At 41.1% G+C, this 20,558-nt stretch overlaps 1 protein-coding gene across 1 annotated transcript in view; it reads left to right on the top strand.

Moving 5' to 3' along the window:
• LOC124138839 (laminin subunit alpha-like) overlaps window positions 1-20,558 on the top strand; it is a 97,834-nt gene that overhangs the window by 13,440 nt on the left and 63,836 nt on the right. The window contains exons 2-23 of the mRNA XM_046505723.2: window positions 4,031-4,267; window positions 4,655-4,825; window positions 5,483-5,696; window positions 6,445-6,563; window positions 7,050-7,140; window positions 8,898-8,994; window positions 9,834-10,009; window positions 10,811-10,948; window positions 11,309-11,446; window positions 11,797-11,931; window positions 12,275-12,412; window positions 12,901-13,077; window positions 13,519-13,677; window positions 14,445-14,544; window positions 14,962-15,118; window positions 15,292-15,561; window positions 15,854-15,948; window positions 16,613-16,778; window positions 17,464-17,624; window positions 18,473-18,587; window positions 19,252-19,334; window positions 20,377-20,521. Of these exons, the coding sequence (XP_046361679.2) occupies window positions 4,031-4,267; window positions 4,655-4,825; window positions 5,483-5,696; window positions 6,445-6,563; window positions 7,050-7,140; window positions 8,898-8,994; window positions 9,834-10,009; window positions 10,811-10,948; window positions 11,309-11,446; window positions 11,797-11,931; window positions 12,275-12,412; window positions 12,901-13,077; window positions 13,519-13,677; window positions 14,445-14,544; window positions 14,962-15,118; window positions 15,292-15,561; window positions 15,854-15,948; window positions 16,613-16,778; window positions 17,464-17,624; window positions 18,473-18,587; window positions 19,252-19,334; window positions 20,377-20,521 (3,282 nt within the window). The remainder of the gene's footprint in view (window positions 1-4,030; window positions 4,268-4,654; window positions 4,826-5,482; window positions 5,697-6,444; window positions 6,564-7,049; window positions 7,141-8,897; window positions 8,995-9,833; window positions 10,010-10,810; window positions 10,949-11,308; window positions 11,447-11,796; window positions 11,932-12,274; window positions 12,413-12,900; window positions 13,078-13,518; window positions 13,678-14,444; window positions 14,545-14,961; window positions 15,119-15,291; window positions 15,562-15,853; window positions 15,949-16,612; window positions 16,779-17,463; window positions 17,625-18,472; window positions 18,588-19,251; window positions 19,335-20,376; window positions 20,522-20,558) is intronic.

Here is a 20,558-nt window from a genome sequence, read left to right as displayed (position 1 = left end):
GCTTGAGACAAATTACATTAGAACAACCTAATGATTTTATCATATATTGATAGGACATTCTTATAAATCATTACAAATACTGCTTATCATTTGGAAGACAATCAGTCAGTAAGTCCTGCACCATGACGGTGGAATATCATCCCTCAGGGGCAAGGGCGTTAACTGACTAATGAAGTAGAGTTTCCACCCTTGCCCAACTATAGCTGGAATTTCCATGCTCGATCGTTGCACCACCAGTGGCTATTACAAGTTACGTCCCTTCAGATTCCACCTCTCATATCACTTGCAATTGCTTCAAACAAAACAATGGCAGCGCCCAGTCAAGATGATGTGATTGATACTCAAGATCTTTTTGTAATAAAATGGGTCTATCTCGCGAAGTGCACCAAATCATTTGAACACCTTGATTGGAAAACATGAAATGATTTGGAAAATATCTGTTGACACACAGTTGGTGGTACACATGCTTTGGAAAACCTGCAGTTAACAGAAATCTGCATGTTGAAATCCATGTTGTTTATGAACCGGATCTTTAGTTCGTTACATGATTTTGATTGGACTATGCAAAGACTCGTTAGTCCAGCCAAAAGGTAACTCCGGAATTCAAGTCTAGTTCAGAAAGGGTGGAAACTAGACTTTTATGGTCAGTTAACGCCTCTGCCTTGGGAAGATGGTGGAATTTAAGTATATTATGAAAACATTCTACATTAGTATTAAAGCAAGTCGAGACAGCTCTATTTCACATATGAAATCAGCACCAGGAAAAAATTATTTAAAAAAAAATTTGTGATGCGAGAAATGTATTGCTGTTAGTCTAGTCAACATTGTTTTGTTATTGATGATGAAACTGAAACCCTAATGTCATGACATTCTTCACATGAAAAAGACACAGGCAAACAATTGAGAAATAAGATGTTATCACCCTTTAAATTCATGTAGAAAGTAAAGGCAGATCAATTCTTAATAATAATAGACAGGTCCTACTTGAGACATGCTGAATAAATGCTCTTCTTTAAGTTGGAGCAGTATGCATTAAAACTTTAGTATTTATGTTCCAGTTATCACTTATCAATGAAATAACTGCTTGTATTAACATGATTAAGTATATTTGCTTTTCTGCGGTATGGAGTCTCTTTTGTGTCCATTCTGTTTTGTCAAGTGGGACCACAGTGTAGTGTGTGGGAAGCCTGACACTCATTGGCTGGCTGAACACACCTCAGTAGCTAGCTGCCACTATGAAGGCATAGACAACTACCAGTACAACTGTAGGCCAAGTGTGTGAAGTGCCAGACATTCTACTTGTACAACTATGTGTGAAGTGGCTGACACTCATTGACTGCCTCAGTAGCTGGCTGTCTGCTGTGGTGGTCATGAGCTGGCGACACTGACTGCCACACAGCTGATTGTGGATGTGGACATGAGCTGGCAATACTGACTGTCACACAACTGTCACATCATTGGGAATTTGACAGTTTAGAAGTTAATGATAGCTAGCACACACACAGCATGTATATTATGTAGTATGTTTCTTGGAATCAACAGATCAAGTTGGCATCAAATAAGTGTTTTGCTTTAACATGATTAAACTTTACTTGATATCTCTGGTGTGATAAGTGTAAAAAGTCATGTAAAAAACATACAATATCAACACTTGGTGTATTCTGCAGGAATTGTAAAATAAAAACATGATGTAAACATGGTTAACCAAAAAATGTATTTTGTTAATGAAACCCCAGTGCTATTTTTACAATATACACAGTCCACACATAAGTATGTTGAATGCAAGAGTTAAGATCTCAGCAATTTAATGTCCCATATATTACATCGATGTCAAGCGTTATCATCAAGTAGGATAAAACGGTATTTGGATAAAAGGCATTGTACAGCTGTGAGCATTAGACACTGTCCTCCATTCCCAGGGATGAAGCAGTGGCACTCAGTTTGACCAGCTAACATGGCTATAGGAAGAAGACAAGGAATCTATCCCATCTATGTCAAGCAACAGTCAATAATACATGTCCTCCATAGTTAATCCTGTTAGCTGAGAGTTAGCCTCTATCAGTGACCAGCCTGGCTGAAATCGACCCATGTCAACTCCCATTGCCACAAAGACAGGCCATTGTGTGACTCGCCTCACTAGCAGGGAGCAAACTGGCCCATGTCTGATGGAACAAAGGCTGCTGGGCTTAATCTCTCTCCTCCACAAAGCCTGGTGACCCCTAGATAAGTGACCTTTCTTTGCAAAGGGGGTAGCAGGCTAATTGACTGAAAGGCTGGTCCCCCTTACACTTTGATAAGGATATCATCTTCAGGTGATGTACCCTGACTGCAGGTGTCCATTTCGTCAAGGTAGATAAGGGTGGAACCCCATCCAACACCTGATAAGTGAGATACCCAGGTTGAATGAACAATCTTTTCTTTCAACCCCATGGTGCTCCTGCAATGCTGTGAAACTGATTGACATTACACACTTAGCATGCTGGGATCAAGCTAAGCAGATTAAGATGTAACTGTCCATGACAGTTGTGGTCCGCTACTTGCTTCACACCTATCGCTATGAGTTACGTGTTTGGTAGAGGGGTGTACTCGAACATTCAGTAAATAAAATTCTCTTCACCCTCCAACAAGCCTAATGTCACAGATTTCACAACTGCCTAACATTTTGTTATTATTGAAAAAAATTGTGTAAAATTATATCCATCTCTTTGGCCAGTCATGATGTTATGTTGTCTGTCAAGAAGAGCCAGTGGCATATGAGGCAGCTAGATTGTAAATTGAGGAATGATAGTACTAAGGGAGAGACTTTATGGATGTCACCTTCTTTATTATGAGGAACACAACATTTTGGAGTATATATTTACTCCTTCATCAGGTGAACGTTGTCTTCCTCATAACAAATAAGATAACATCCATCAATTCTCTTCCTGATGTTTATTACTTCTAAATGCCCTTCAAAGACTTAATTATCTTACTTTCTATGGATCAAACTAAACTCATCATGAAAATGTGGTACTTAAAAGAACAGACCTGTCAAAGCTTTTCACAACAAACTATGGAGCTGAAAGGCCAATAATGCAACAGTTGCCTTAACAGTCACTGAAGGAACTGGGTGCTAATCAATCATGTTGATATTTTGAAATTCTGTAATCAATTAAAGATACGTCAGGTGATCATGGTGATCTCATTTTGTTTTTTTTATGCTGTATTCCCATTTCCAATTTTTGCTCAATACCCATGAGTTATTTTGGTAGAAGAGGAGGGAGCAATTTGCAAACATAAAGATTTATTTACACAAATTAAAATGTTTCACCAGCATTCATGTCACAGTGTGCCAAATGTCAATGGCGAACAATTACTCCAAGATTTAGACCTCCATGAGGTATTGATTGTAGCATTTCCAAATTGGACAGTTAGATTTCACCTGAGTAATGAAGTCTGCGAATCAGTTGGAAGGACAAGGGAAGTATGGTTCCTTCCTGAAAAGAAAGGGGGCATGGGTGGCCCAGTCATCTAAATTTGCTGTGCAGAGTTTCATCAAAGTAACATCATAGATACACCATGAAATCTAGGATCATTTGTTCAAATCCCAGTCCACCCCAATTGTGTTTCTAGGTTTGTCACACCATACAGCGCTAATAGGTTTCGCAGAAGTGGTAAATGTTGAGACCTACCTCACTTCGTGCTGTTCTCAAACATGAAGCTGATACGCCATGATGTAACTGTAATACTGTAAACCTGTAAACTCATTCACTTACTCTTGAAAAGAAAGTTGGACACATACTAGTTATACACACTACTCACACTTTCCAATGTATCTTGTTTCTAGTGGGTGGGGTTTAAGGAGGTAGGAACTAAAGTTTGGTTTCAATTTGTGAAATTATCATCTTTAACATGTAACACTTTTATAAAGCACTGATAGCTCTCTCCCTTTTACAATTATATCTAACTTACATTGGACCAGCATGTCATTGAAGAGAAAATACATGGTTTATATGTTGACAATATTCAGAGAATGTGTTTCCCATTTCAGGAGTTCCATGTCGCCTATGTGTTCATCAAGATGGCCAACTCCCCCAGGCCGGGAGTCTGGGTTCTGGAGAGATCCACAGATTTTGGCACCACATACCAACCGTGGCAGTATTTTGCTGACTCCCCAAGTGACTGTCTCAAGTTCTTCCACACCCCTGCCAACACCAGCATTGGACGTGACAATCAAATTCTCTGCACAACTGAATTCTCCAAGGTCGTTCCTCTTGAGAATGGAGAGGTAATGTCACCACACTGTTTAGCCATGGCTACTTATAATGCACTATATACAGACACTGCAGGACTGACACCAGGTTGTATTCATAAGTAGTCACGACTGGGTGTACACACATGTAATGCAGTGTAATATTTTTATTACATTCACCATAATGATATGTCATGCATTTACTGAGAATACAAAGAAGTAATTCTGTAACCAAGCCAATCAGCCCGTTTCAAGGTGGTCAGAGTTCATTGACATGGCCCATTGGTGCCATGAAATGTATTTCTAGATGATTACTGCAACAGATACCCAGGGTTGATGACCAATTTGAAAGAATTTCTCTTTTATTTATTTGATTTTATGACTGTACAAGTTTTCTGGTAACTGCATGGTTCTGTTTTACAGATTGTGGTTTCGCTTGTTAATGGGAGACCCAATGCCCAGAACTTCTCTTATGCGTATGACCTCCAGGAGTGGACGAAGGCTACTAACATCCGAATGAGGCTGATCCGCACCAAAACCCTTCTTGGCCATCTGATGGCTGTAGCCAGACGGGATCCTACAGTCACAAGGAGGGTAGGCTGGAGCTTGTTGCAGCAATATGTCATCTATTCATTGGAGTGCTTGGATACATTTTTTAAGTCACAATATCTTAAACTAATATGTTAAAATTACCATGTTACATTTCAGATTCTATTTACCATTTGAACTTGGAAATTAGCTCTTTGAACATGTAGTATTTTCATTGTAATTACCATTAATTTATTTGATATATCTAACATGTTGAAAGCTTAAATTGTACGTAACTACAAATGATGAAGTATTAAGTTTATATGATGAGTTATCACTTTAGCTTTGGCCATTGTAGATAAAATTGGAAAAAGATGCTCTTAATTTTATGCCTTGCTGTTCTCCCTTACGGACAGAAAGTACCACATAGCAAATAAATATCAAATGTGTTTCATTATCACTCATGGTTTTCTCACTTGATCATGTTGATAGATGAGTGAGTTTTCTCACTGAGTGCCAGTTCCTTGTTATCAAATCAAAACCAGTGTCTTGACACAACAGTTTCCTTTTCCATTATCGCAGATGTTGTCTATTATTGTTATTAACCTTGCATGTTTTAATCTCCACTCCAGCTGCAAGTCAGTCCAGTAGTCAACAAGTTTCTTTTCTGTCCTAATCTGGAGCATGTTATACATGATTAAACCAAGATCCAACTCTTTCCAGTACTACTATAGTATCAAGGACATCTCCATCGGAGGCCGATGTGTATGCAATGGTCATGCCAACACGTGTGATCGCCCGGACCAAAACGATGCCAACAAGCTCCTCTGCAACTGTGTGCACAACACATGTGGAGATCAGTGCGAGTATTGCTGTCCAGGCTTTGTGCAGAAAAAGTGGCAGCGTGCTTTAGCAGATCTGCACTTTGACTGTGAACGTAAGTTTAACAATAAAATTAATGCAATATATTGAGGTGAAATGGTAAATTGGCTCAACCTGTAATGTGTCCTCCTGAATTACACACGAGATTGTAACATGGTGAAAACTTGTAATCAATGTGATGAGCCTCATTCACCATGTTATCAAACTCGACGAATACGGTGAAACACATATAACATTATCAGTTACAAGTTTCCCTGTAGGGCAGGTGTGCTTTACAAGTACTGCTTCAGTCTGTAATTTTAGCCACTAGTCTGAAATGTGGTTCTAGTAAAATTTCTTCTGGCCTAGTAACTGTGGTAAGGTCAGTTTCATTTAATGATTTAGTCCATATGCTGGGAATATAAGAAAATAATGTGAAAATAACATCAAAATACGAGTCTAGGCTAGTAGACAAGCATGTTAAAATAGGACTGAGGTAAAGTTTAATTTATTATTGTTGTTGTTCAGTGAAAGCTGTATATATTCTAGACCAATCAATGTGTCATCATGTCAGATGAGGTTGGGAAATCACTTTTATATGTTATACTGGTAAAAGTGTTGTAAGTATCTTTACTTTTGTCATCTTTATGTTATGTGGTGTGGCCGAGAGGGTAGATTACCAGACTGTCCTGTGGAATGTCTAGGTTTCTGTCCTTGACAGTCATAAATCTCCTGCAAGTTGCGCAAGAAATCAGTCTGAATGATACATGATATGCAGGTGAAAGCATTGCTTTTTGTTCACCTGCTTCTTGTTGTCCTTGCAGCATGCCAGTGTTACGGCCACAGTGACGAGTGTGTGTACGATGAGGAGGTGGACCGACTGCGGCAGAGTATTGATATCAAGGGCAGCTATGAGGGCGGCGGCGTCTGCCAGAACTGCAGGGTGGGTGGTTGAAGAAAATTCAAAGTAACAAACACTTTGATCATGATGATTTGTGAAAACCATTCCTGTGTTCATGCATGTATAATTTTTTAATGTGAAGTTTACGAGATATACGGCTTTCCATCGGACGAGATGTCGATCACATGACCGTGAAACTGAAGTTCATAAGTGTATGAAGGACACATTTTGATGTTCATCCATTTTTCACGAGACTTTTCTCTTCCATAGCACGATTAAATGCAATACCAAAAGCGGGTAACCAGGCAGGGTCGGGTAATAGGGTGTCGGTGGTAAATTTGGACTCGCCCCAGCCCTAGTGCTGACCATTGCTCTGTTCATACAAATGGTGCTGACCGTTGCATGCTTGCATATCTATTTAGTGCTTTCAAGATTATCATGGATTTATATAAACCTACAGGCATAATAATTTGCCTTTTCCCCTGTACATAAGATTTCATAAACATGACTTGATGTTTAACTCTGCAGGACAACACGATGGGCAACAACTGTGAGCAGTGCACTCCTGGCTTCTTCCGCCCCTACGGAGTGCCCCGCAATGAAACAAATGCTTGTCGTGGTGAGTAACACCTGGACCTGTAGCTGGAACCTTGCTGTGTAGCCGTACACACACCTGTAACTAGAACCTTGCTGTGTAGCCGTACACACACCTGTAACTAGAACCTTGCTGTGTAGCCGTACACACACCTGTAACTAGAATCTTGCTGTGTAGCCGTACACACATCTGTAACTAGAACCTTGCTGTGTAGCCGTACACACACCTGCACCTGTAGCTGCAACCTTGCTGTGTAGCCGTACACACACCTGTAACTAGAATCTTGCTGTGTAGCTGTAAACACATCTGCACCTGTAGCTGGAACCTTGCTGTGTAGCCACACACACCTGTAACTAGAACCTTGCTGTGTAGCCGTACACACACCTGTAACTAGAACCTTGCTGTGTAGCCACACACACCTGTAACTAGAACCTTGCTGTGTAGCCACACACACCTGTAACTAGAACCTTGCTGTGTAGCCGTACACACACCTGCACCTGTAGCTGCAACCTTGCTGTGTAGCCGTACACACACCTGTAACTAGAATCTTGCTGTGTAGCTGTAAACACACCTGCACCTGTAGCTGGAACCTTGCTGTGTAGCCGTACACACACCTGTAACTAGAATCTTGCTGTGTAGCCGTACACACATCTGTAACTAGAACCTTGCTGAGTAGCCGTGCACACACCTGTAGCTAGAACCTTGCTGAGTAGCCGTACACACACCTGTAGCTAGAACCTTGCTGTGTAGCTGTAAACACACCTGCACCTGTAGCTGGAACCTTGCTGAGTAGCCGTACACACACCTGTAACTAGAACCTTGCTGTGTAGCCGTACAAACACCTGCACCTGTAGCTGCAACCTTGCTGTGTAGCCGTACACACACCTGTAGCTGTAACGAGAACCTTGATGAGTAGCCGTACACACACCTGCAGCTGTAGCTAGAACCTTGCTGTGTAGCCGTACACACACCTGCACCTGTAGCTGCAACCTTGCTGTGTAGCCGTACACACACCTGAAGCTGTAACGAGAACCTTGATGAGTAGCCGTACACACACCTGCAGCTGTAGCTAGAACCTTGCTGTGTAGCCGTACACACACCTGCACCTGTAGCTGCAACCTTGCTGTGTAGCCGTACACACACCTGAAGCTGTAACGAGAACCTTGATGAGTAGCCGTACACACACCTGCAGCTGTAGCTAGAACCTTGCTGAGTAGCTGTACACACAGTAGCCATACACACACCTGCAGCTGTAGCTAGAACCTTGCTGAGTAGCTGTACTCACACCTGTAGCTGTAAGTAGAACCTTGCTGAGTAGCCGTACTCATACCTGCAGCTGTAGCTAGAACCTTGCTGAGTAGCCGTACACACACCTGTGGCTGTAACGAGAACCTTGATGAGTAGCCATACACACACCTGCACCTGTAGCTGCAACCTTGCTGAGTAGCCATACACGCACCTGCAGCTGTAACGAGAACCTTGCTGATGCTCACCACTTTTAGAATTGTGTTATTCTGGACAATTAAGCTTTCATATAATCAGATTATCAACAGCAGATTTCTGCACAAGCAAAACATGACTGTGAGGTTTCCTGAGGTAAACCTCTTCACTGACAATGCTTACACTGTTGTGACAGTACACTAACTTTTGTTTATGATTTCAATGTATGTTTATATAAGTCCTAAGATGAGTTTTAACCATAGGATTATTTTTTGTTGGTGGCTCTTATGTTAATTGTGTATAATGAATGGATGCAGTAACAATATAGTATTTCTTTACAGCTTGTCAGTGTGACCTACGTGTATCTACAGGAGAGTGTGAGGAGGGATCTGGCAGGTGTTTGTGCCGGACTGAGTACACAGGCGAGCTCTGTGACAGGTAGGAGGGGTTGAACCCTATTCATTGCTTAGAGGGTGAATGGGTTGTCCAAGTTGTCAGAGTCACCGCAATTAGCAGGTGCTAGAAACCTATGATTGTTGGTTCGATTCCCAGATTTGGCCTGATTATATTTCTTGTGTTTGTTAGTGCCATACCCGTGGGTTTCAACTTGGCTGTAAAGGTCTGAGACCTTCATTGCCTCAAGCTTTCCTCCTGCATCCAGCTGACTCAGTGTGACATCATTGAAATAGTGTAGCTGCATAAAACATTTGTTTGGAGGGTCTGTGTTGTCTCACCAAAGGGTATGTCAATGTACCCTGAAGGTGTGGGATATTGTTCATAAGATGAACCACTGGTTTGTCTGGTCCAGAACAAATAAATCAACATGTCATGCTATTGCCAGAATGTGCAGACTGCATCATGAACAATGATCACTCATTCCTTGTTTGTTATCTGCTTGAACCTGACAGTGTTAAGAAAATACATTTATCAAGGTTATACCTGTCTTGATCTTGCAGAAAGCACAGACTATTGAGATGATATGGTGATAGTGCTCATGTTGAAGATCATATTCTTCATGTTCTTCGTTCTCACAGCGGGGGGCTTATGCGTAATCGTGTAGTTGAAGTGGTCACTCGTCACGCTGAAGGCCCAGGTTCAATTCCCCACATAGGCACGACATTTAAAGCCCATTTTTGTGTGTCCTCAGCTGTGATATTGTAAAAGCGGCATGAAACTGTACTCTTTCTCATAGTTGGCCCCATTACTTTAAAACAAGCTCTCACTGGAATTGCTTATGAAGATGATGCTTTACAATGTTGAAATTTCTTTTAATTCAGATGCAGTGTGGGCTACTATGGTTACCCTTCTTGCATCCCGTGTGACTGTGACTTCAATGGTACAGAGGGCTCTATCTGTACTGTACAGAGTGGAAGCTGCCCCTGCAAACCCAACTTTGACGGACAGAAGTGTGACATGTGCGCACTGGGGTACTATAACTTCCCCACATGCCAGCGTAAGTGCTGTCACTGTTATTATCAGTACATCTGAGGGTGAGTTAGAATAGATCCCAACAACCTATGCTGGTTGTAAGAGGCAACCAAGTGGATGGGCGGTCAGGCTCGGTGACTTGGTTGATTACGTGTCATTGTCCCCTGATGGGGTACACATATCAGAACATGGTTATTCAGAATGTTGAAGCCTGTGTCATTTTGAAAAGTAAAAGTGAAATAATAGTTTGAACACTCTAAAATGTTAATGTTGACAAACATTAAATATTTGGCGTATAGGTTTCATTCAAACTTTAAATTACTTTTGGAGTTTTTATGCCAACTTGCAAGAGCTTTGTGAGAACTGTGCATCATACATGGCTGTTCTTTCATGGAAACTGAAATAGCAACCAATCAGGTGTTAGAGAACAGGTGACATCACTTGAGTCAATCGATATTTTACAATATCAAGCTTGATAACAGTGTAAGAATCTACATCAAAATGTCATAAACTGCAGAAGTTGTTATTCATAAAGTTTTGATCAGCAATGTTGTCTTAACAGTTCTGAAATTGGTTATGCAACGATATTTGATTTGGTTCACAGGGACCCGAAAGATTAGTATTACAAAAAAAATGCTGATGTCTGCAAATGTTCCACTTGGAACAGCCTGTTGTCAGTTTATAGTAACAACCTTGTTCGTCACACAGAGTTTGACAAAACATCCAATCCATCGGATAAGCTGTTGGGTCAACCTCCTGGTCCAACAGTATCAGTGACCCCAGACAGAGACAGCACATCTCAGTTAATGCAGGTTGTGTTTTGCAGCCTGTGTGTGTAACAGCATCGGCTCCCCCACCACCACGTGTGACATCAGCAACGGGCAGTGTCAGTGTACCCAGAACTACGGCAGCAGGGACTGCAGCATGTGTGCAGATGGCTACTTCAGCTTCCCCAACTGTGACTGTAAGTTGTCAATACCTGGATAGCTTTTCTTTCAAAGTATGGATGTTTACTTATAACCCAGACATGTTCAGATCCAATTGTCAATGTGAAGTTAATGGCAGAAAAAGGAGTACAAATTTGAACTTATGAATATATTGCCTTAAGGTGTGATAGGTATAATAGGTTGAAAATGAATACCTTGTCTTTGTGAAGGATATCTATCACCTTTGTGTACTGGTACATGGAAATTTATTATCCTGCGTAAGGTTCAGTCAGTGACTCTGGTGTTGCAAATGTATTACCAGTGAAGTGAGGTGTATGAGACTTGCTGGGCGCAGGTGCTTGTATATATGGTTGATAGGGTATGTGTTGCTCCTCCAGATTGTAACTGCGACCCCCAGGGAACGAAAGGTGAGATCTGTGACAAGCAGCTTGGAGACTGCTTCTGTAAACCAAACTTCTCCGGCCTACAGTGTGACAGGTGTACCCCCGGTTACTTCAGCTACCCCGACTGTAGAGGTGAGTCCTATTCAGAAAGACAACAGTTTATTTAAACTAAATTTTAAAGGTGAAACATTACATCAAAACTGCGATATGTGGCCTTCATTACGATACATGAAACACAACAAATAGACATGATGATACCAAATTCATAAGTTTTACTTACTTTACGAAAGAATAGCCCTAAATTGATTACCTTTTTGTCACCCTTAGATTAAATGTGTTTTTCAGTTATTCATCCTATTGAACCCAAATCTGCAACGTTTGTAGATGACCTTTCAGAATGTCATAAATTGCTTGTAGGGCTTGGTATATGAGGAAAATGGTCATGATATAAGAGAAGCAACTCCATGTCCCCTTTCTTCCAGAGTGTGCCTGTGCTGACATAGGATCCATCAGCCCAATCTGTGCAGACAGTGGCCAATGTCGCTGTAGATCCAACTTTGGAGGCTACAAGTGTGACCGCTGTGCACCAGGCTTCTACCGATACCCTGACTGTGTCCGTGAGTACATGACTACTACATTCTTTGGAGGCATAGACAGGGGCACTGTGACTTAACTTTCCTGTTTAGAATAAAGACCAGAAGATTTGCTAAGCTGTGATCAAACAAAGAAATAATTGATAGCAATAGAGACCTTGCTACATTTAATGTGAGCAAGCTCACGAATGAATGTATTCTCATCAAGATAAGGCAGAGGCACAGTTGACCCATTCATCTAAAGTGCCACAATTTGCTGTGCAGGGTTGCGCCTCACACATATATCATAGAAAGTCTCAAGACATCCTCCAGAAGACAGTATCCTGACAAATTATGAGATGCATTCTTCCCTCTTCTCCTCCCCTAGCCTGCAACTGTGACCTATATGGGTCCCTGGCACGGACGTGTGACCAGACAACAGGCCAGTGTTCGTGCAGACGCAACTTCCAGGGGCTCATGTGTGACAAGTGTCAGGAGGGCCTCTACAACTACCCGTACTGTGAAGGTGAGCTACGTAACATGTTGATGGACCACTTCATGGCTTTATGCGTAATTGCTTCAGGGTTTTCAGGCATGAAATAGCTGACCATTACAAATATCGCTGTATATTACACAACCATTTAGCTTCACTTCACTTGTTTTTTTCTTATACAAGTGAATATGGAATCTAATATCCAGTACTTTTTTGTTATTATTCTTATTCTGTTGAACTTTAATTTTTAGAACCTTATGAATCTCATTAATGAAAACTGATCACAACACAATCTTCCGAGCTGACTCTTCTGTTATGAATATGAACAGTAGGAGTTTAGGTGAAGAAATTACACCAGTCTTGCTATTTTATTAGCTTTCTAAATTTCTCGTAATATGGCTGTAATAAAATCATGACGCTATTTGTATTGGTGTTAAACATATGAACATGAGTTCTTGTGGTCTTTTGTGGATGCCGTTAATAGGTTCAGTTATAAATGTGAGTGTATGATGTGTGAGTAGAGTGCAACTGCAACCCTGCTGGAGCAAAGGAGATCCCTGGCTACCCCCTTGGGGGCTGTGGAACGGTCACCAAAGGGCAGCTGTGCGAGTGCAAGGACGAGGTGATGGGGCGCATCTGTGACACCTGTAACCCTGGCTACTGGAACCTCAACAGGAACAACCCAAGTGGATGTGAAGGTACAGTTGGTTGAAAATCTTGGATTGAAACTTCCTTATCTTATGCAGCAGTTGGGAAAGTATGAAGTGAGATGGGGTGTATTTTGACTGGTATGAAATGTTGTATTATGCTGCTCACAATGCAAGGAATGTTTTGAAACAAATACTGCAGGAGAGCAAACATCTATCTGTTGTCAGGAGAAAAGAATGCAGCCTCTTTGAAAGTTAGTAGTACATGTTATCTCTGAAGTAATATTTTTTGGACAATGAATTGTGAAAATATCAAGGATTTGTTTTCATTTAAGAGAGACTGCCTTGTATGTAAGGAGGGAGAATACTTTTCTGTCTGTTTTGTCACTGCAGCCCTTTTGGACTTTATGTAACTGTGACAATCTTAAACAGATTATGACTCAAATATATTTAAAATATATATGCAAACATTGTTGGCATGATGTATTGCAGAGTGCAAGTGTTTCCGGCCCGGCACGCTGGGTGCCATCAATGTGTGCGACACCAACACGGGACAGTGTATGTGCAAGCCAGACACTGGGGGACAGAACTGTGACCAGTGTCTTGATGGCTACTTTGGTCTCATGGAGGGAAATCCGTTTGGTTGCCAAGGTAAGTTCGCATCATTTTACTAATACACGGAAAACATTGATCGTCCCTCCAAATAATAGTGTAGGTAATTTACAAACTGATTAATGTTCTGATTTGTTGTTATTGTGAAGTTTGCAGATTATTATTCCCCCCTTCGTATAATGCAGGGGAATATAGTTGATGTCTCGTCTGTCTGTCCATTGTCTGTTGTCTGTAATCATTTCGTTTCTGGAGCATTAATCGAAAAACAAATTAAAAAAGTTAAAAAACAAATTGGCAGATATATGAAACAGATCCTGAAGTGGTGCATTTTGCTATGTAGGAATTAAAAAAAAATAAAGAAATTCCATGGGAACAAGTTTGACTTTGACTCTCTGTTCATAGTGGTGTGTACCTGACATGGAAATACAAAGATCTGAATCCCAATTCCATGGTGTTGTTTTGATAGCTCAATAACTACTCTTGTACACAGACAGACAGATTAGATAGAAATTCTCTCATCAAGTTGGACTAAAAGTAACAGCCAGATGATTTGTTCTTTTGAATTTGTAGGGTCCGGGAGGATTTGTTCTCTTCTGATGACTCTTGTGTGTATTTGTAATATGTCGTAGATAGCCGTGAAAAAACCCCAGGAGGTACCCCAAAAGAAAGTGAAAACATCAGCTACCCAGAGTTGTGTTTGTACTTACAATATGGGACAGTGGATATCCTAAGTATAGTTCTCAACCTCAGGACTTGTTATAGTAATTATATCAAATCAGACATCATCCTTTGACCTCTTCCTTCAGACTGCAACTGTGATGTTGGAGGCTCCATCACAACATCCTGCAACAAGAACAATGGACAGTGTGTTTGCAAACCCAGAGTTGCAGGACAGAAATGTGATTTGTATGTACCTAAACAATTTTTCAATCAGTAATCATTGACAGTTGTTTTTCCATCACAAAATTACAGATCTGGCATAACATTTTCAACTGAACCCGTCTGCAACCTTATCCACTAGTCTAAATTCTGAGTCTATTAAAATTTGTTTCAGGAGTTGATTATGATAACCCATATTATAGGAGTGAAATATATTGAATCAGATGTGAAAGTTTTTGTCACAGACACTGTTTTTGTCTTAACATTTTCAGCAAAGGAAGGTACCATGTTTTCATGGGTATCTTGACTCATTATCCTGTGGGTGCAGTTGTAGCAATTAGTAGCATGATTTCTGCAGGGCAGTTTATGTATTCATTGTATAATAGTATTGGGGTTGTATGGTAGAAGGAGACACATTTGTGGAGTTGTGTCATGTACTTTCAGGCCGATAGAGTCCCACTTCTACCCCGACCTGCACCAGTATAAGTATGAGATTGAGGAAGGCACAACGCCAGAGGGTGCTCAGATCCGTTACGGCTACGATGAGAGGATCTTCCCGGGCTATTCCTGGAGGGGATATGCCATTCTTATTGACATCCAGGCAAGTCTATTGATTTGATATACATTGACAGGAACTGGACAGTTTGGGTCAGATGATAACTTATAAAAGTAGTCTATATTCTTTGAAGTTTATGATTTTGTTAAAATATGTACTCAAACGCCAGACATTTCAATGGAAGATGAGTATTACTGTTAGCCTTGTCGTCTTTACAGCCAGAGGTTGTGCTGGACATATACATCAACAAGCCCAGCCTGTACCAGATAATCTACCGCTACATAAACCGCAATGACAACACGGTCAAGGGGGAGGTAACTCTCTCACCAGACATCTCCACCGACATTGAGCAGTCCAGTGAGATTGTGTTCCTGCCCAACCGTGACCCCGCCTTCAGCAAGGTTGGCAGCACGGCAACGGGCTCCACCTTTGTGTTGAACCCTGGGAGGTGGAGGATCTCCACAAAAGTCCCAGACAGTGTATTCTTGGTGAGCATCGTTACATACCAGACTTATCAATTACTGATATTTCATTGTGTCCTTTTTATGATTACTTTTGAAAACTTGTTTCATAACAGTTGTTATATAAGAATATTATCGGTTGCAATATTTTCAGCACTGATTAGGTTGCAGTTAAATTTTATTGTGACATTACAGTCTACAATTTTAAGAGAGGATAATGTCTTTAAGAAAGTTATTTTTGGTCAGTTTTGACTATCATGAAATCTTGAAAGCAACAAGGCTATAGAATTCTGTTGCAAGAATGTCATGTTTATTTCAGGACTACTTTGTGCTGATACCACAAGGCTACTATGAGGCCAGTGTTCTACAGAAAAGGATTATTCAACCTTGTACTGTCCCTGGAGACCAAGGCCCGTAAGTTGTACCTTACCCTTTCTGTCGAAAGTATGGAGCAGTTCTCTGTGCATTCCACTCCACAAACCTGTGATAGTTGGTTCAAATCCTGTTTCACCCATATTAAGTTTCAAGGTTTGTCAGCACCAGACCTGTGCTTGTGTGTTTCACTTAAGTGGTAAACGTCTGAGACCTGCATCGCTTAGAGCTTTCATCATGAAGCTGACTTTATGTGATATGACTGGAATATTTTTGAGAGTGGCTTTAAACACAACTCTCTGACTCACTGTTGGAAGTTAGTCATTCCTTGGTGAAGGACCCTGCCTTTGGTCATTCTGATGTAGAATTGGTCCTTAGACCCATGCTTGTTGTAAGAAGCAACTACAACACATTGTGTGGTGAGGCTCTGTGGCTCGACTGTTTGCATGTCATCATGCCCCAATGATGTTGATAGTTACGCATGTTTTCAGTCACTGCTTTGTCTGGCTCAAACTCAACTATGTACAGTAATATAGCTGGAATATTGCTGCTGACAGCAGAGTAAAACTATAATGTTGTCAGGTTGATCTGGTCTGTTTATGGACTTCAGATGTTGGGTTATGCTATTGCAGCCAGCATGTTATTTTGTAAACACCTTGTAGTGCATTGCTTGCATAACCCCAAACACTGTTTGTTACCCTTGCAGCTGCCTGCACTACCAGTACCCAGACATATCCTGGTACCCCACTGTGCGAGGTGAGGATGGCTATGTCATCGAGGACCAACAGAGGGTCAGTGTGAGTCTGTATCCTGATGGTGATGTAGTGGATGAACTTGGAACCACAGGCATGGCACACTTGAATGCCAACCAGGTAAGCTGTAAGATGGCGACACAATATTTGTTCCATTTGTTCCATGCTTAAAGATGCCTTGAATGTTTAAAATCACCCACCCTATTTATAGTGCCTTATGCTGGCTTAAGAATTGTGCTAGAAAATTAGCAGGCTAAATGTTAACTAACAAATTGGTATGTCAAAGGCCATGCCTACTCTCCCTTTGTTGTAGAAAAAGTGATCCTAAATATTGATGTATATAGTTACAAAAGGGGTGATCAGGGGACAGTGGAACAATCTTGACTGAGTTTATGAGGATGGCTGACCTCAGTGTTTTCACAATAGTACACCGTTTACATCATTGTAAGAGAGATCATATCTTTACAAAAGTCATAATTCCTTTTTTAATACCTTACCTCTATTATATCATGGTCATAAATTCCTGTTTTGGCTGTCATCACACTATATAATCTTTTAGATTTTCAACAGACATTTTCTTCACTGTCAGCTTCTCTAATAGTTTTGAGGTAACCCTATCCTCAGGTTTAATGCAACAGTGCATGTGTGAAGCCGGAAAAGGTCAGTTCTTTCCCGTTATCTATACATGTCGTTGAAGTACAAACAAGTTCACCAAACTCTGACCAATCCACACAGTTGTGGCAGTGGAGATTTGTTGTGATGTCACCTCCATGTTGTACTGAACTATAACCTGTTGCCATGGCAGACCTTCTTCTACCTTGACCTTGTGATCCCGGACCCAGGGGACTATGTGCTGGTCTTCAACTACCACAACCCACAGGGGCTGGTGCAGAACCTGGACGTGGACGTGGCCTCCGAGGCCGGCCGAAGCAAGGCCAAACTCAGACTCAACGAATGCATGTACAGGTGAGGGGTGATCAGCATTTTGCGCTGAGGGATTAGGACAGCCTTGAAGCAAAATATTAATCGAAGATTCTTTACATCAAGGGATCTGGACTGTCAATGACATCTGTACAATTGAGACAAGAAGCACATTTAAATGTCCTTATTATTTACCCTTCAATCTTGTCAAATGTAATACAGTAAACTCTGTTTATAACGAACACCCTTATAACTGACGTATATGATGAACTGTTGTTTTGGTCCCGTCCATCTGCTGTATATAATTATATACTGAATATGTGCTTTGTGCATTATCAACAAAACAATAGGATTCATGAAAATATTTATGAATAACATTGGCAATTATTAGGGGCTACTCAGTTGTTAAATACAAAGACATACCCTGCGGGTATGAATGAAAAGGGTCGTGCCGACCTGAGTGAATGAATGCTAGTTACCCTGAGGGTAATGAACAAGTCCTGAGACCGTGCCGGCCCTGGACTGTAAATTTGGAAGAAAGGTACTTTGGGGGCCACAAGCCATTCCTATGCAGTATACAGGGCATGGAATGACTTGTGAAGCCCAAATGAGGTTGTGTGCAACTGAGAGCCCCCAATTTACATTTTAATAGAACTAGGGTTAAAACGATTGTTATAACCGTAGTTAACTGTATGTTCAAATGCATCACTCAAGGAACCAGACATTTCAAGTATTTGAAATTCACAGAAAATGATCTTGCATGAGACATTAGAATGTATCAAAGAATTCTTCAACATCTCATTGATGGTACATTTTGACATCTTTGAGTTTCTATCCAAGCATCTAGTATGGTTGTTACCTTGATGATGATGGCGGCTCTGTATTTCTTCCAGCTCCCTGTGTCGCCAGGTGCTGAACGATGAGTTGGGCATGGTAGCTGTCTTCAATATCAGCACAGGCTACGTTTCACTCACCATCCGGGGCGATGACAATGTTGAGGCAGCCATTGTAAGTACTTTCAGTGCAATAGCAGTTTACTGTGTACACCTTTGACTTGTCTAATCTTAACAGCGTTATGTTTAGGGTTGGGACGGTTAACTCGGGTTCTTGGGTCGGGTGGGGCCTGAGCAGGACACGGGTTCCCACAGGACTACCCAGACCCATAGTCACGTGACATATTGTTTAACGACAATAACAATATAACTCCATGGTTACACAACAAGTCGCTAATACTTGTATTTCTTTCTGTCTTTGTCTTCTTCTTTTTTTGAGGTTTGATAAAGCTTCAGACAACTTCAGTGCATGCATGATCATATAATTTTATGTGTGTATGTGAATAGTTTTTTCCAGGGCTCCGCTAAAACAACTCCCAATTGGATATTTTGAGCTCAATTCATGGGAACGGCTAAGCGGTAGGGTCGGGAACCCGGGTAGTAAATGTGGACTCCTCCCACTCCTAGTTGTGTTCCATCTTCTCGTATGTAATGTCTGTCAACTTGAGTGTTTTCTAAGTTTGATGATCTTCATTTACTGCAGCTTCATGATGTTCTGTTAGAAGAAGGGATTGTTGCAGGACCACTATTAAGTTGGATTAAGGTGCATTAGCTGATGTAAAGAAGAAGACAGGGAATATAAGAAGGAAACTTTATGATATATGTTTTATGTATTTCAGGAGTCAGTTGTTGCTATTCCCTATGGTCAGTGGTCAACCAACTACATCAGACCCAGGATCATCTGCATCAAAGTCAATGGAGTGTATGTATGCTTTGCCATGTATCATCTGCATCAAAGTCAATGGAGTGTATGTATGCTTTGCCATGTATCATCTGCATCAAAGTCAATGGAGTGTATGTATGCTTTGCCCTGTATCATCTGCATCAAAGTCAATGGAGTGTATGTATGCTTTGCCTTGTATCATCTGCATCAAAGTCAATGGAGTGTATGTATGCTTTGCCATGTATCATCTGCATCAAAGTCAATGGAGTGTATGTATACTTTGCCTTGTATCATCTGCATCAAAGTCAATGGAGTGTATGTATGCTTTGCCTTGTATCATCTGCATCAAAGTCAATGGAGTGTATGTATACTTTGCCTTGTATCATCTGCATCAAAGTCAATGGAGTGTATGTATGCTTTGCCATGTATCATCTGCAGTTTTGTATATCATAAAGCCTTTGTGTCGACTGTATTCCTTCAGACTTCAATCGTAGAAGAATTCAACTAAAAATCATCCAAATCACTGTGTGTGTGGATTCTACATCAGGGAACACTTGCACCAAACGGTCTTAGCACTAAGGCTATTGTAAGCCTATTTTAAAGTATGGGAGTTAAGATCATCTTAGTGCTAAGATTGCTTTGTGCAAGTGGGCCCTGGAGGAATCCCCAGTACCTCATAGTAGCCAAGTAAAATTGGCATTGAATGATGAGACTTTATGGCCCGACTGATTGTGTGACATCACACTGGTGCTGTGGTTTGATGCTTGTGCTTTCAATCACTGGTTAGCCTGGTCCAAATGTGATATAGCTGGAATATTGTTGACTGCAGTGTTAAACATTGACTCGCTACCTGCACTGTTTGAAGTTGTCTTGAATAAAGACATTTTGTTGTAGCTGTAGGAGACGTTTTGAGGACTGATTTCTCTTGCACACATGGGCTGGGATGTAATTGTTTTGGTTACCAAATGGTAATGTCAGTTTGATAGTGTAAGTAAGTGTAGTGGTCATCTGGTGTTGCTGGCTTAGTTAGGTCTGTGGACCTCTACAAATACAACCTGTACAAACATACTCCTCCTTCCAGGTGTATCCCCTCAACATATTCATCACCTGTCGGATCATTCCGTGTAGATTTTGAACAGTCTCCTAACCAAGATAGACTTGCCACAGAACTCCCATATAATATGCAGGATCCCAATGTTGGACTTGTCAAGCTCAACTCTACAAGTGTGAGTATCTTAATGTGTCTATGTACAGTAGAACATG

The sequence above is a fragment of the Haliotis rufescens genome, unplaced genomic scaffold (genome assembly GCF_023055435.1).
Source record: "Haliotis rufescens isolate VD_foot unplaced genomic scaffold, xgHalRufe1.0.p SCAF_2, whole genome shotgun sequence".
In the NCBI taxonomy this organism is placed as follows: Eukaryota; Metazoa; Mollusca; class Gastropoda; order Lepetellida; family Haliotidae; genus Haliotis; species Haliotis rufescens.
The sequence above is the reverse complement of the archived record's forward strand: the minus strand, read 5'-3'. Positions and strand labels throughout refer to the sequence as shown.